Source organism: Drosophila mojavensis, unplaced genomic scaffold, assembly GCF_018153725.1.
Source record: "Drosophila mojavensis isolate 15081-1352.22 unplaced genomic scaffold, ASM1815372v1 contig_136, whole genome shotgun sequence".
Lineage (NCBI taxonomy): Eukaryota > Metazoa > Arthropoda > Insecta > Diptera > Drosophilidae > Drosophila > Drosophila mojavensis.
Window position 1 is genome coordinate 20,286,650 of NW_025318667.1, and position 15,376 is coordinate 20,302,025.

The 15,376-nt window shown below is 42.4% G+C and overlaps 2 protein-coding genes across 2 annotated transcripts; one reads left to right on the forward strand and one right to left on the reverse strand.

The window, feature by feature from the left end:
• The first annotated feature begins 399 nt into the window (after window positions 1-399).
• Window positions 400-3,968, forward strand: LOC6584349 (sodium-coupled monocarboxylate transporter 1). The gene is made up of 5 exons (XM_032732387.2): window positions 400-868; window positions 2,122-2,281; window positions 2,354-2,419; window positions 2,486-3,576; window positions 3,631-3,968. The coding sequence occupies exons 1-5, from the start codon at window positions 630-632 to the stop codon at window positions 3,890-3,892; spliced, it is 1,818 nt and encodes a 605-aa protein (XP_032588278.2). The 5' UTR covers window positions 400-629; the 3' UTR covers window positions 3,893-3,968.
• Window positions 3,969-8,403: 4,435 nt separating this feature from the next.
• LOC6584350 lies at window positions 8,404-8,757 on the reverse strand. The gene has a single exon (XM_002009970.3). The coding sequence runs from the start codon at window positions 8,694-8,696 to the stop codon at window positions 8,493-8,495; it is 204 nt and encodes a 67-aa protein (XP_002010006.1). The 5' UTR covers window positions 8,697-8,757; the 3' UTR covers window positions 8,404-8,492.
• Between the last annotated feature and the right edge of the window lie 6,619 nt (window positions 8,758-15,376).

Consider the following 15,376-nt stretch of genomic DNA (forward strand, 5'->3'; position numbering starts at 1 on the left):
ACCCTGTAAATGAAAAGAGTTTTTGGGTCGCTTAGGGTTTGTTAACACTACTTAAGCATTTCAAGTTTTTGTTTTGTTTTTTTTTTTTTTAACTAGATTGCATATAAACATAACTCACATAGAGGTTAGAAACCTATCACAACCAACACATCCACTTAGCGCACACTGCGTGCACAGGGTATTCATAAAATAGTAGACGAATTGCCATTATATCATTTATAGTAATAGTTGCCTCAACAACATTAACGAGCGCGACGAGTTCGCTGCTCGCAGCTGGCATCCGAAGTCCGAGACTGTTAAAGCAAATCTAAATCGGAATCTGAATCAGATTCTGAATCAGAATCATGAGCATTTAACAGACAGTTTGAGCTGCCCGCCTGTACGCTGAGCCGTGCCAGTGGAGCCGAAGACCAAGCCGACTCAATCCAGGGATGTGCCGCATGTGCGATCTCTCAGTCACTCTTCATGCGTCTAGCTGTGCGGTGGCATTTCATTTGATTCAATTCGTTGCGTTTCGTTCCTCTTCACTTTTTTTTTTCCTGTGTGTGCAACAACAACAGCTGATTCGATAGTTGTATCGATATAGCTAGAGATCGATCTGATTGTAGCTGTGATTATTGTGCCGCAAGATGCATGTGGACGAGCTGCGCATCAGCCTGCAGAGCTTCGGCTGGCCGGACTACGTGGTCTTCTGCCTCATGCTGGCCATCTGCGCCGTCATCGGCATCCACTTCTGCCTGCAGCTGCGCCGCGAGTCCCGCCAGCTGAAGGCCACCGGCGCCGAGGAGGCGGCCAGCAGCGCCGCCTCCTACCTGGTGGGCGGCAGGAAAATGAAAATCTTTCCCATCACCATGTCGCTTATCTCGAGGTGAGTACAAAATCTCTCATTTTACTTGATTTCCTTTTTTGTGAATTGGAATCTTCGATCGCAGATAGCCAGCTGACCTAAAGTTGATCTAATTCTTTGCTAGGAACTTTCAAGCACATGATCGGAAGATCAACTGTTGTTTAATCAAAATTTAGTATAGAGCTCAAAATGTTTCTGATCTTCCTAAATTTCCCTTTATTCGATCTTTGTTCACTGGTCGCCTGAAGAGCAAATGTTGTGCCAGAGCTTTGCATATATCGCCTGAGCTATTCAAATGATCGAAGGATAACTTTTGCTTAATTGAAATTAAGTTTTGAGTAAAGAGTTAAAAATTTTTTTTCGGATTTTCCCAGATTTCTCTTTGAACGGTAAAATATATTCTGAGGAGGAGAATTACTTCTAGATCTTTTAAACTAATCGGACGATCGGAAGATCAACTTTGGCGTAATACAAAATTTAGTTATAAGCTCAAAGTTTAAAATGATTTACAAAATAGAACTACTAAGTTTTCATTGGGTTGTCCAATGATCTTTGGAAGTGAATGTCTTGTAGATCATTAATTATTTCCTCTTTCCCTCTTATTATCGTTATAAATATACATATATTTGATTCGAATTGGCTTTCTAGCTATTAAAAGTTCAAGCTGTCAGTTGGTCAAAAATCGTATAATTCAAGCTGAATAATCCAAATTTGATGACTTATTAAACTTATACACTTATCTTACAATGCACTTCGGATACTCTAATAGTAAAAAGCTTAACAAAATATTTCGGCAAAGCCAGACTTGAGTTCTCTTCTACATACGTTTTCCTAGGTTAGGCTAATCACACTAGTAACTATTACAATGGGCTCCATGGCGCTCGATTCGCGCTGAGCTGAACTGAGAGATTGTTCCACTTATAGCTAGTTACAGCTGGAACTGTGAACTGTGTGAACTGTGTGCACGCTGCGTATCAACGCAGCAAATCAAATTGTGTCATATTTTCTCAGATGTCTCGTGGAAGAGCAACCACTGTAGCATCCACACAGCTGAGACTTATGCCCGTATGTCGCTGGCGACAGCGAACAGTGTCGCTGTTAATTAAATTGCATAAAACGCTCTTTGATCTCCCCAAAAGAGGTTTTTCTTTCAGTCTGTCTTTTTTTTTCGGCTGTCGGCGGAAACGAGCCCGACTGAAGGTAAAGCGAGGGGTCTACGAAGTTGATTCTCGTCAATTTGTCTAATAGCGCCGTCTCTGTCTCTCTTTCGCCAGCTTTATTTCGGGCATCACTCTGCTGGGCACACCCACCGAGGTTTACCTGTACGGTGCCCAGTATCTGTACATCATGGGCTCCCTGGTGCTAATGGGCCTCTGCATGTTCTACATATTCTTGCCAGTTTTCCATGAGCTCAATCTGATATCCACCTACAAGGTAAGTGATTAGCAATCATATTTGATCAAGCTGAGACTGAAGCGTGTTGGGGCTTTTATCTATTTTATGTAGTACCTGGAGCAGCGCTACAATCGCAGCCTGCGACTCTTTGGCTCGATTATGTTTATAATGGCCTCGGTAAGTGTACAATGATTCCCTTCCTATCGCCTCCTGCTAACTTCCCACACCTCTATGATCTCGCAGCTCCTGTGGCTGCCCATTGTGATCTATGTGCCGGCGATAGCCTTCAACCAGGCAACCGGTGTCAACATCCACATCGTGACGCCCTGCGTGTGTGTCGTGTGCATCTTCTACACCTGCATTGGCGGCCTGAAGGCCGTCGTGTGGACCGATGTGGTGCAGACGCTGATCATGTTTGGGGCCATGGCGCTGGTGCTGATCAAGGGCACCATGGACATCGGGGGACCGGGCGTGGTCTGGCAGCGCGCCAAGCAAACAGCGCGCGTCGAGTCGCCCAACTTCACATTCGATCTCAGCGAGCGTTACACCTTCTACTCCCTGGTGCTGGGGGGCGTGGCCCATTGGCTGAAGTCGAACGCGATCAGTCAGAATATGATTCAGCGGTATCTGTCGCTGCCGACGCTGCGGGATGCGCGCATCGCCATCTGGACGTTCATAGGCGGCGTGCTGGCCTTTCTGGCCATCTGCGGCTACACGGGCCTGCTCATCTATGCGACCTATGCGGACTGCGATCCGCTGGAGACGAAGCTGGCGCAGCGCAACGATCAGCTGCTGCCGCTGCTGGTCATGGAGACGCTCGGCACCTACCCGGGCCTGCCGGGCATCTTTGTGGCTGGGGTGTTCAGTGCGGCGCTCTCCTCGCTCTCCACCGGCCTCAATTCACTGTCGGCCGTCGTGCTGGAGGACTTCGTGAAGACCTTTCGGCACGAGCCGCTGACCGAGACGCAGACGGCGTTTGTCATGCGCAGCGTCGTCGTCGTCTTCGGCGTGATCTTTGTCGCCCTTGTCTTCATCGTGGAGAAGCTGGGCGCAGTGCTCCAGCTGACGATCACGCTCACCTCCGTGGCCAACGGGCCGCTGTTGGGCATCTTCACCTCCGGCGTGCTGCTGCCCTGGGTCAACTCGAAGGGCGCCCTGCTCGGCGGCGTCAGCTCGCTCCTGGTCATGGCCTGGATGTGCATTAAGGCACAGCACGATCTGGTCACGGGCGACTTGGTCTATCAGCGCAAGCCCTACTCCACGCTGGGCTGCAATTACACCTTTGCGGGCGAGCGGCGCGCGTTCAGCAGCCTGCCGCTAGATGGCGCCATCAGGTGAGACGCAACACTTTCATTCCGCATTCACTTACCCATCAGCCCGCTTTGCAGCGCCGCCTCGGATGCACCCTTCCATCTGTATCGAATCTCCTACCTGTACTTCACGCTCTTCGGAGCACTGCTGACCATCGTCGTGGCGCTCGTGACGAGCCTGGTGCTGCGCGAAACGGACCTCGACGCCCTGGACACCCGCCTGCTGACGCCGTTCGTGCGGCGCTGGCTGGAGCGACGTCGCAGTCGGCGCACGCAGCTGCCGCCGCAGAAGCTGGCGAAACGGGCCAAGCTCAAGGCGGTGCAGGAGACGGCAGCGTGAGGCGGTCTGCCGGCCGAAATGTTCCTTTGGTAGCTTAGTAAATATTTAAAATTAAATAAAATACAATTCATAATTATTTGGTCTTTGTGCCGCCTCCTGCGAACGGGTTCAAAGCAGCTGCTTTTTTGTGTAATTAGAAAAAGGCCCGCAGTGATGATGAACTGGAACAGCAACTGGAACTGGAAACGGGATCTGAGCCTCCACCTAAACCTTTGCCAAATCAAAGCGAACTACTAAGCAAATAAACAAAAAAAACTGGAAATAAAGTAAAAAATACAACTGAAATTGTGGCTCATAACTCGGGCTTGGGCTGTGGACGGCAAAGGGTTTGTTAATTGAATATTTACTGTTATTTATGTGCTTATGTCCACGCGTGTGCGTGTGCGTGTGCGTGTGTGGGCGTGCGTGTGTTTGGCAAGTCTACTACTACTTATTAGCAGCCACCGGCAGCCCCTTGGCCCTGCCACGCCCCAAGTCTTTGTCTCTGCTCGTCTGTTTATTTGTATGTTTAGGTCGTTTATGCAGCAAATTGAATTGTTAATGAGCTGACAAATGTTTGCGAAATTAGTTTTCAGCCGCACAACAACAAACAGCTGCCAGCCGAAATCTATACAAACTATAGCACAGCATAGAAGTCGGCCAAATTATAGAGTTAACCATACACTATATGGAAGGAGATCATTCGAGAAGAATCTCAACTGAAACCTATAGTAATGAGAGAGAGAGCGAAAGAGAGAGAGATAGAGATAGAGATAGAGATAGAGATAGAGATAGAGATAGAGATAGAGATAGAGATAGAGATAGAGATAGAGATAGAGATAGAGATAGAGATAGAGATAGAGATAGAGATAGAGATAGAGATAGAGATAGAGATAGAGATAGAGATAGAGATAGAGATAGAGATAGAGATAGAGATAGAGATAGAGATAGAGATAGAGATAGAGATAGAGATAGAGATAGAGAGAGAGAGATACTTACTCTTAAAGAAGAGAATGAAGTTAGGGTGTTTATATATCTATACCTATACCTATACCACATATACCTATACCTATACCTATACCTATACCTATACCTATACCTATACCTATACCTATACCTATACCTATACCTATACCTATACCTATACCTATACCTATACCTATACCTATACCTATGCCTATACCCACATATACCTACACCTATACCTATCCCTATACATATACTTATACCTATAAACAGCAGCTACTCCTTCATAAAAACTCAAGACTTCTGTCAACAAGTCGATTTTTCCTGAGTTTAGTTATATCTGACGTGTTGTATATATAACATTTCGTGACCCTCTTAAGAAAAGACCAATAATAAAAAAATAAAAAAATAAAAAAAAATAAAAAAACAGGCAAATAAATATAAATTAAATATATTTTCAAAAAAAAAAAAAAAAAAAAAAACCTTTCTCAAACTATGAACTTCTATCAATATCTTCAGTAAATTGATATAGTATATATTGAATATGTGCGACTAATCTATATCTATATGAGCACAATAATATACATCCACTCTTTGGACTTTTGTAGTTAGCTTATTCCACTGTAAACTGAGATTGAACATGCTGCCATCTACCGGCTGCATGGAGTTACACAAAAGCATCCTCTGTCTTCCGTTTAGTCGCTTGGGGGTATACCCAGCCCAGACAGCCCGCTCAATTCAACTGGCACACTAATATGCTGTATAGAATTTCCATTGCTAGTTGGCTGGCTCTTAATTAGCCGCTGCTAAAATAAGCTCGCACAAAAGACAGCGGCGAAAATGTCATCAGAATGCATAATGACAACGGTTCGTTATGGACACCCGGGCCGGGGAGCGATGGGGCGATGGGGCGATGGGGGCCTGGACTGGGCTAGGGCCTGCGGCCAGTGGGCTGGCAGCCCAGGTGCAAATCTCAAAAACAGACATGCCACATGTGCGCCACCTTGCGGCGCATTCAAAGCTACGGCTCTGGCATGCATGGCCAGATCCAGTGGCAGAGCCCGGTGACAGCGGCAGTTGTCATATGGGTGGATTGTTTTTTGGCCACGACGGAAACGGAAGCTGCCTCGCTAACGTGCCTGCCATACGCCGTCACCAATAACAGCAGCAGCAACAACACCAGCAGCAGCAGCAGCAGCAGCAGCGGCAGCAGCAACAATAGAAACAACAACAGGTACAACAACAGGCACAAAAGCTGCTCAGTTAACTTGTTTATGTCGCTGTTTGCTTTTGTGTTACTTTTTATGTTGGCATATAATTTCTGTGCCTTGTATTTTGTTCTTTTTTTTTTTTTGTTGAAATGGAGAAGCTTATTAGCTGCTGCCTGTGTTTTGCAACACTGGAACTTGGGAGTGTTGATATCTATATGCAATATAGTATAAAATAATCAAAATAATAATAATAATAATGCATCATTTGAGCTTGATGATATCTAAATGCAAAGTCAAAAAAAAAAAAAATAAATAAATAAATGTATAAATGAATAAATAAATAATAAATTAATTTTATTTAATAAATTTATTAGAACTTGCATAGTTTATTTAAATACAACGAAATAAAACGAATAATTTATAAGAACTGGTGATAGTTGGACTCTAAAGAGGAGATAGTTGGACTTTAAAGATGAGAGAATTTCTGTTTAAATAGTTTAAATTGCGTATAAAGTTTAAATACAAATATATATGATAAGTAAGTTTTGTAAATGATTCATTGCGCTTTTTACACTCAACTCGTTCTTTCCTCTTTATCCTCTCATCACATGAGAGCATTGAGCTAAGAAAGCTTCTGTCGAGCTTTGACAATCTAACTTCAATAGAGATGATTCTAATTGAAGCTGTTTCAATTTAGGTTCAACTTGTTATTTAGTTCCGCTCCTACTTTTCTAACTGTCTTCTATTTATTATCTTCTTATAAGCTTACCTTAATTTACTCGCTACTTTCTTCTATTCGCGTATCTATTTCTACTCGTTACTTACTCATAATCATGCTCCACTCGTTATTTTGTTTATCCAACTCTTTACTCGTTACTTGCTCTGGCTCTTTCTGCTGTACTCTTACTGTACTCATACTCCACATTACTCTTGTTGTGCACGTCACCTCATATTACTCATTGATTTGTGGTACTCGTGTTTTTGGTTCTACTCTTTTAAAGGCCATCGAGCGACTCGTTTCATTGTAGCGCATTGGAAGAGTAACAAATTTCAACTTCAAACAAAATGCTCGCATACTAATGCAGCTGTTGACTAGGCTGCCCTGCCGGCTATAAATGCCAGTGACAATTTGCAGTGGGTCTGCAAGTAGCTCCACCCAAGCGCTCACTCTAGTTCTCTTTGTCACCCTCAATCCTTCTCTCTCTCTCTCTCTCGGCCTCCCACACAGCCAATTCTAAGCCAAACCAAACACCAGGTTGGGGGCGGTTGAGGCGGCTGCTGTTGCTGCGGCACAAAAGTCATTTTTGATTGTTTTCATGAAAATGAACATAGAAAAATTATAATTAAAATTCATATGGAAATTGTCGAAAAAACAGAGTAAAAAAAGAAAAACAAAAACATATTCTGCTCGGGCCCTGTCCGAACAATGGAACGTTAGCCTTGTAGTTGCTGTTGCTGTTGTTGTTGTTGTTGTTGGCGCAACTGCAGGCCAAAAAAGATTTCATCTGAAAAACCTAAAGACCAAAGAAATGCAACTGGGGGCAATGGAAATTTGTATTCGGGGTCAGGTGGCGAGAGGTTGGCGAAACGGGCCAACTGAGCTGCGGGCGTATTGTTTGTGGAACATGTGTTAAGCAACACACACACACACACACACACACACACACACACACACACACACACACACACACACACACATACACAGACACTACGTAAAACGACAACAATGTCAGGTCTAACAATATTAGGAGAACGGCCTCTCCACCTGAGCCCAGGCTACACAGAGACTACCATCCTCTCCGGCCCAGTCCCTTCCCCTGCCATTCTCTTAATCCTTTGCCCCTGTCCCTGGTCCTGCCCCTGCCCCTGCTCCTGCTCCTGCTCCTGTCAGCACCGCCCACAAGTATGCAAAGTGGTCAGGCCAACGCATGCCGGCTGCTCATTTTCTTGTTGTCGTTTCATTTTGGCACTTTTCCTACACTTTTATGCGATAAAATATTTAATTATATTTGGCAGCTTGTTTGTGCATTGTGCGGTTCGCCTTTGCCTTTGCATTTGCCATCATCCAATTAACATTGCCCTGGGGAAGCAGCAACAGCAGCAGCAGCAGCGCCAGGCACTGTAGTAATACAAATAGTGGAGTCGGCTCAAATCAGCGACTCTGAAGTCGACCCAGCGATTGGAGTGGGCACAAAACTTCGGAATGCAACGCAAGCTCGTGTAGTCAGGCATTATTATATGTACAATGATTGAGAGATATCAGGCTGCGAGAGTAGGCAGCACTAGCGAAACGATTGGAATTGAAACACTCGTTTAATAGCTGCCGCTTAAAAGTATGCAACGATTTTTGTTCAGCACTTGGAGCTCACTTTATTTCAAACAGAAAACAGAAACAGAAAAAAAGAAAACAACACAACACACACACACCGAGTCAGCTTTTCGCTTTAGCCAGGTGGCACTGCGGGCGCAGTTGTAGCGGCCGCTGTTGTTGTTGTTGTTGTAGTTGTAGGCGTGGTCAACGGCCGCTTAATGATCGTCACACGTATGCAGCCGGCATAATCGACATGCTCGCCCACAGGTGCCGCATGCAACCGCCCCAGGAGGGAGAGGAGGAGCAGCAGCCCAAATATGTTGAATAAGCGGCGCATCTGTCTATGTTAGCTGCACCACTGAGCCACGGAGAGCCACTCAACTTGTTGTCGAACTACAACTGTGGGCTGCACTCGGGACTCGACGATGATTTATAGTTGTCTTCGTTGCGGAATTCAACAATTATTGCCAACTTTATATATATGTATGTATGTATGCATATGTGTGTGTATATAAATATTAAAGTTTTTATGACAGCTGCAGCTGCGTTTAGTTTCATTCATATGATATAGCCAGATGCCCAGATAAGTAATACGTTCACAATGAGCATTGTGAATTATAGTGAATGAATGCATTGGGCGAGGCTTTTGCTGAATTCATTTTATCATATGCCAATTCAAAATCTATGAATACATAATACATATAATATATTATCTATACATATATATAATGACTCATATCATAATCATCTCACATATACATATCTCTCATCTTTCCCGATTTGAGGGCTTTGTTAAGTTTTGAATGCCGCAAGTTCCGCTCGTAAATTGTCGTGAATGCAAGTGACGATAAGCCCATTTATTGCAAACTGCCATTAGGACTATCAAGATGGGGCTCAATGATGTCATTTGCGGTAAATTCCCCAGCCACGCAAGCCGGCAGCCTTCAGCCTTAGATGCATTCGTATGCATAGTTTTCTGTGGCTTTTTTATTTTATTTTATTTTTTTTAATGGTTCTAGATTCGCATCTCGCTCGGCAGTGTCGGAGCAGCAGCACAACTCCCACAATTTATTATTTGCAATTACAATCGTTTTCTCCTGGGGCGTTACCAGCTTTTTACATTCATGAAAAACAAGAACAAACGAAGCTTTTAATTGCAACCATTTCACGTGAATCGAAATTACATCAATGGGCATACGAGTTGTACTATGTGATGAAATTAAACTTGGATTTGTGGCTGCCTGAATTGGTTTAGTCATTTATTTTATGTTTGTTTTAGAGTAAAGTTTGCTATGAGTATATATTTTATTCCAATTTTTATTTAATTTAATTTTTATTTTATATATTTTTTTTTATTATAATTATTATCATTTTTTATTTTTTGAATATATTTTTTTAATTTTTTTTTTTTTTCATAAAAAATTTTAAAATTTATTTCTGTTCTGTGATAAAAAAAGAAACTTTTCTTAGCATTGATATTGATTTTGATTTTAGTTTGGGCTCACATTCATTGAGGTTTTCCATTTGTCGATGTCCCAAAAACCAGGAAATTTGTTTATAAAAATATAAAATATATATCAATATATACCCACATGTTGTGTTTAATGAAATTAAGTGTTGATCAAGGACCGTAACGGCTTTAATTTTTATAGGAAAAATTAAAGAACAAGAATTATTTATTTATTATTTGAGTTATTTAAAAAGAAATTATTCAAATTAATTTAAATGATTAAAATAAGAAATAAATATTAAACAACAATTTTTATATAAAATCCAAATAACAGCTCTTGATTTAAGGCTTACGGCTTAAGGCTTATGGAATTTGCATTTCTTAATGTACTCAAATAAATGAAGATTTTTAAAACAAACTTTACTCTAAAAAAATTAAAACTAATAATAATATAAATGAAAAATATAATATTATGTTAGATTCAATTGAATATTTTATTTATATATTTTTTAAATTTATTTTTAGTTTTTGCTCTTTCTGTTTCTGATTCAGAAAAAAAAGATACTCCAACAAAATTTCCTCAATATCAAAACCTGTTGATTTTAATGCTAATAAAACTTTACAAACAGCCAAAAGTTGCTCATTCAAGTAGCAACTGGCCAAATATTTGTTATAAATTTGATTTAATTTATTAGCAATGTTTCTCTTGCGTATATTTCAGAGCTCTTTTCCAAACTCATAAAGATTAGCAGCCAATAAGGCTTAATTGAATAAGGCATAGCTTAAATTTCAATCACCTTGATACAGGATCTCTTAACCAGATCCTTTAGTTCTGAATCTGCATCACATGTGAAACACGGTTTCGCTTGCTTTTCGCTACATTCGATTTATTAGAGTGTGACATATGTACAATACAGTGCGAGGATAAAAGAGTTAGCTTTGTTTATATGTGGCTTTCGTAGTCCTCCGGGTCAATTGTTTGGGTCAGCGCCAAGCTCAGCCCGAGCTGGCGGCTGTGGTGGTGCGTGGCGGCGGCGGTGGGGGGCCACCGTGCTGCGGCGGCTGTCCGGACGGAACGCCAGCTAAGCCGGCCGCCATGCTCGAGCGATGATGCTGCACCACATCCTGATAGGACACCACTCGAGCCATGGCCGATTGCTGTGGGCGAGTCGAAGCAGTCAATGAATATGGCTGGCTAGTGGATCGCCACTGCACTTACCAATACGGCCAGAAGGGTCAGGGCCAGGGCTACGAGCAGATGGAGACGCATGTTGGCAGCTGCGATTCGTTCAGCCAGTGGTGCCGATCTGTGTCGAGGCTGGCGCTTATATGGAGCGCGGCTTTGCAGTGGCAGACGTAATTGCAGCAAGCGCAGCAATTAGATCTGCGCATTAAAACCTAATTGAGCTGACGAGCTACGAGTATGTATGTGTGGCTGAGTGTGTGTGAGTGCATTTGTTTTTATGTAAAACTAATTCAGTTGTGACTTTGTTCATTCACGCCCCTGCGACGTGCGACACAATTATCATGTGCAGTGGAGCCATCTCTTGCTGAAACGATTTAGCTTTACATTCGTTTTTGCACTTGCTTTTGATATTGACTTTGAATTTGGCTCTGGTTCAGTGCTTCGCACTCGCTGCGCATCACCAATGCCAAATGCCAAAAAAAACACACGTAAAAAACTCAACAAATCCCATCCGACAACTGAAAGAACAAAGCGATGATGAGATGAGCCAAAGAAGTGAAATGAGAACAAGTAAAGAGAACTAGCTTCTCTGCGAGCCACCATACATACACGTCAAACGGACGTTGCTGCTGGTATATATGATTTCAATGTCGATTTACCAATTGTAGAGCAGTGCCAGAGGATAATATTATTAATATTATTATTATTATTATTTTTATCTTTTTATTTTATTTTTTTTTTTTGCTGAATCCATGAACATTAAATTCATCTAAACAAAATTGAATACAAAATGCCTTGAAACTGATATACAATTTTTTCTAGGGACTTATGGTCCAGTATTCAATCTCCTTACAATCTCTTCTAGAGAGCTTTGCTCCATTAACCAAAATTCTCTAGAAGAGATTGTAACTGAGTTTCAATAATTTTGTTGTACAATTTCAATAGTTGCTTTAACTAACGTATAGTTCCTTCTGACTGCCTGAAAAATAGAAGTGAATAAAAACATTTTTCTTTGAGCTTCCATTAAGAAATAGCTAGATAGATGGGCTAGCCACAGCTTTTAGTTTTCTGTCTTAGTCATTTATATAGTCCAGTCCCTTATCCAGTCAATATCTAGTAGTACCTGAGCTATTTCATTCTCAATCCAGAGAGTTTGTCTCTGCTTCGATCTACTCTAAGCAGTCTATGCATAAGTAAGTGCTCTGAAAGCTAGCGCCATCAATAATGATCTATGTAATGTGTAATGCCAAACTAATGAAATGTGGCCGGAGTCAGTGAAGTCATTTGCCAGAGGCTTTTTATAAGCTTCAAGCCAGCGAGAACTGCTTGGGCTTGTCCACCATTTGATCCACTGTGACGCCTGATGATGATGTTTGATGTTTGCCTTATGCTCCGGCCGGGGGATGGATAAACATAAACGTGTCGAGCATCTTTTATTGCGATTTCTTTATACGAGCTGCCTGAGAAGGTGTGTGAATACACTGAGCTAAATTCAAGTTGAGAAAGTGAGCTTTGATAGGTGATTATTAAAATGCATAGATGAATAGACAGAGATGGCAACAATCTAGTCGAGTTAGAGCTTTTCGAATGTGCCCAAAGTATTTCAGCACATAATGACACACATTTTGTTTGCAGTGTATGATTTGATTGTGTGGCATATGCGGATGGTTGGGCAAGTGTCATGTAACAAAACTTTGACAGATTTGCCACAGGATATCGTGCAAGCAAAGTGTGAGGAAGAGGGAGAGAGATAGAGGGGGAGGGAGATGGGGAGAGTAAGCAACACATCGAAAAGGAAAAGTCGTAAACTACAACCAAAGATGACGATGATGGAGGGTGAAGCAATACCAAATCGTAAAAGGCCAAGCCAGCAGACAACATTTCAAATAAATATGAAACTCTGTCTGTGCGTGTGTGTGTGTGTGTGTATGTGTGTGTGTAGTGGCAGCAGCAGTAGCAGCATTTATTGGATTTTTATGATAAGCAACGACAGGTCGACGACAGTCATTCAAGGCTCCAGCGCGGTTTCTCAGATTTTGATTTTGATTTTGATTTTCTTTTTCTGTTTTTGTGTTTGACAACATTTTTGGCTGTTGTTGGAAAGCACTTAGAGGGCAAATTGTTGCTCTTATCGCTAATAGGATGACAAGCAAACAAATACAACAACAAAAAAGAAGGAAAGAAGAAGAGAAACATGTATAGACTGTGCTGCTGGCAGCTGTTATACCTGCCTAGAAGCTGGAAGCATCCTTGCGCCGACTCCTGTCAAATGTCGCCACGCACAATGCAAATCAAATAAACAATAAATTCAGCGACGGACATTGTCGCATGAAACAGATACAATTGCAATGGCCCAATGCCCAGCTAGAGCTCCCACATATACTACCTGACAGCCTTCCCTGACTTTGCCGCCTGCCCCCTGCCCGCCTGCAGCCAGCAGACAATGGCGCACACCGGCAGTAAAACGCATGCATATCCTATAAACATTAAGGATATCCTTGAGTAGATGCAATTTTCTAACCAATATAATTCATAAATTTATTTTCAATCCTTTCCGCACATAAATTTTCATATTATGCACACACACAAACACTCGCACACACATAGATGAACGCTGCCTGCTCGCTTTGACGTAGGTCTTCGAATGCCCTAGAGTGGTTGTTCAGCTGGGGTATATTGGCTGTTGTGTGAAAGTATTGAAGAGTCTGATTACATAAGAAAGATTAAAGACATTGAAAAAGGCATATTTTCTTAAACAAGGAGTTCTATACTATATATTTATTGCTTCTTCTTTTCTTGATTCAGTTGTTGAGCTTGAATTGAAGAGAGTCGAAGATTGAAACTTTAATTCTTCTATATGACAGATAATTTGATTTTAGTCCAGTTTTTGCATATGTATATGTATATACAGACTTTCCCCTTTTATTAATAAGTATACAAAAAAGTAAGGTAAATATAAACAGTCGCCTTTATTTTTGAAGGTCTGAATTGATTTAGTTATTGAGTTCAAGCTAGAGAGAGATGGGAATCTATGGAATAGTATTTATCTACTTTTTTATATCAACTCTCATTTATTCTTATACATGCAATCTTTACTCTCATATCAATAGCTTTACCAAAGCAACAGCTTCGTTGTTGAATTGTGAATTAACACTCTCAGAGCCAGCACATTTCATCTAGAGACTCTCTCTACGATCTGCATGCAGTTATATGTATCGATAATCATATGCTAAGTTCATTTCAATCAGTTCACTCACTCAATGTATTCTGTAGTCATGCATACCCGCTCAAAGATCGTTCTCTGCTGCTTCCTATAGGCCTATTGTATTGCATGTCCTGTGCGTGTATGCCTGTGTGTGTGTGTGTGTGAGTGTGAGCGTGTGTGTCTATGCATTATTATTTGTCGTCGTGCTTGTCATTATTTATATGGCTAGGCAAGAGATAAGTTGCTGCAACGTTTTGCTGCTAAGGCGCAAGAACGACAACAACAACAACAACAGCAACAGAGTGCAGCCAAAGCTACAGCTACTGGCAATTACGCACACACACACACATACACACACACACACACACTCAGTTCGATATAACATTGCAGCAGGCATGTCCTTGGGCCTTCTAAGGTTTGTTGGCCCAACATTTTGATTTATAAATGCCAACGCCGACTTCGTCTCCATCTCCGACTCCAACTCCAACTCCACCTCCGCCCCGCCTCCTCCTCCGATTCCTATGCGGAATATGATTCCAATGCCGACTCTGCGGCACAGTCTGGAGCCCAAGTGCCGAGCCCTGAGTGCTTTCACTGGCGCCGGAAGCTGCAGCTGCTTTTGCTGACTGGCTACAGTGATGCTCCTGCCCCTGCCCCATCCCCAGCCCCAGCTTGTGAGTGGCCTGTGTGAGGTAGCCCAAGTGGCCATTAATATATCAGTTCAATTCATATTTGAAATTTTGCATATTCTAACACGCCAGTGAGCAGAGCCCAGAATCGTCCTGCCAGTTGCCAGTTGCCAGTTAGCAGTTCCCATTGCACACGCATACGATTATGATTTGTGTCTTACTTAATGCACAGACAGATGGGGTCAAGAGGTTGTTGTTCTTGTTGCTGTTTGGCCAGCTTTGGTCAGCACACAATTGGACAGTGGTGCAGACGGACGGACGGATGGGCGGATGGACGTAGAGAGATGGGCTGGCCATCGTCTCAATCTGATTGATTTAGAATTCCAATTGAGACTGCATGAAATATGTTTGTCTCGTGTCTCTAACTGCCTTCGGGCTGCAACCACTCAGACCTCTCTTTCCCTCTCCCTCTCTTCCTCCCTCTCCTTCTGGCATCGACCAAATGTCTTCTGGCTCTTCGGCTGCTGTCGTCTGCTGAATGCTGCTC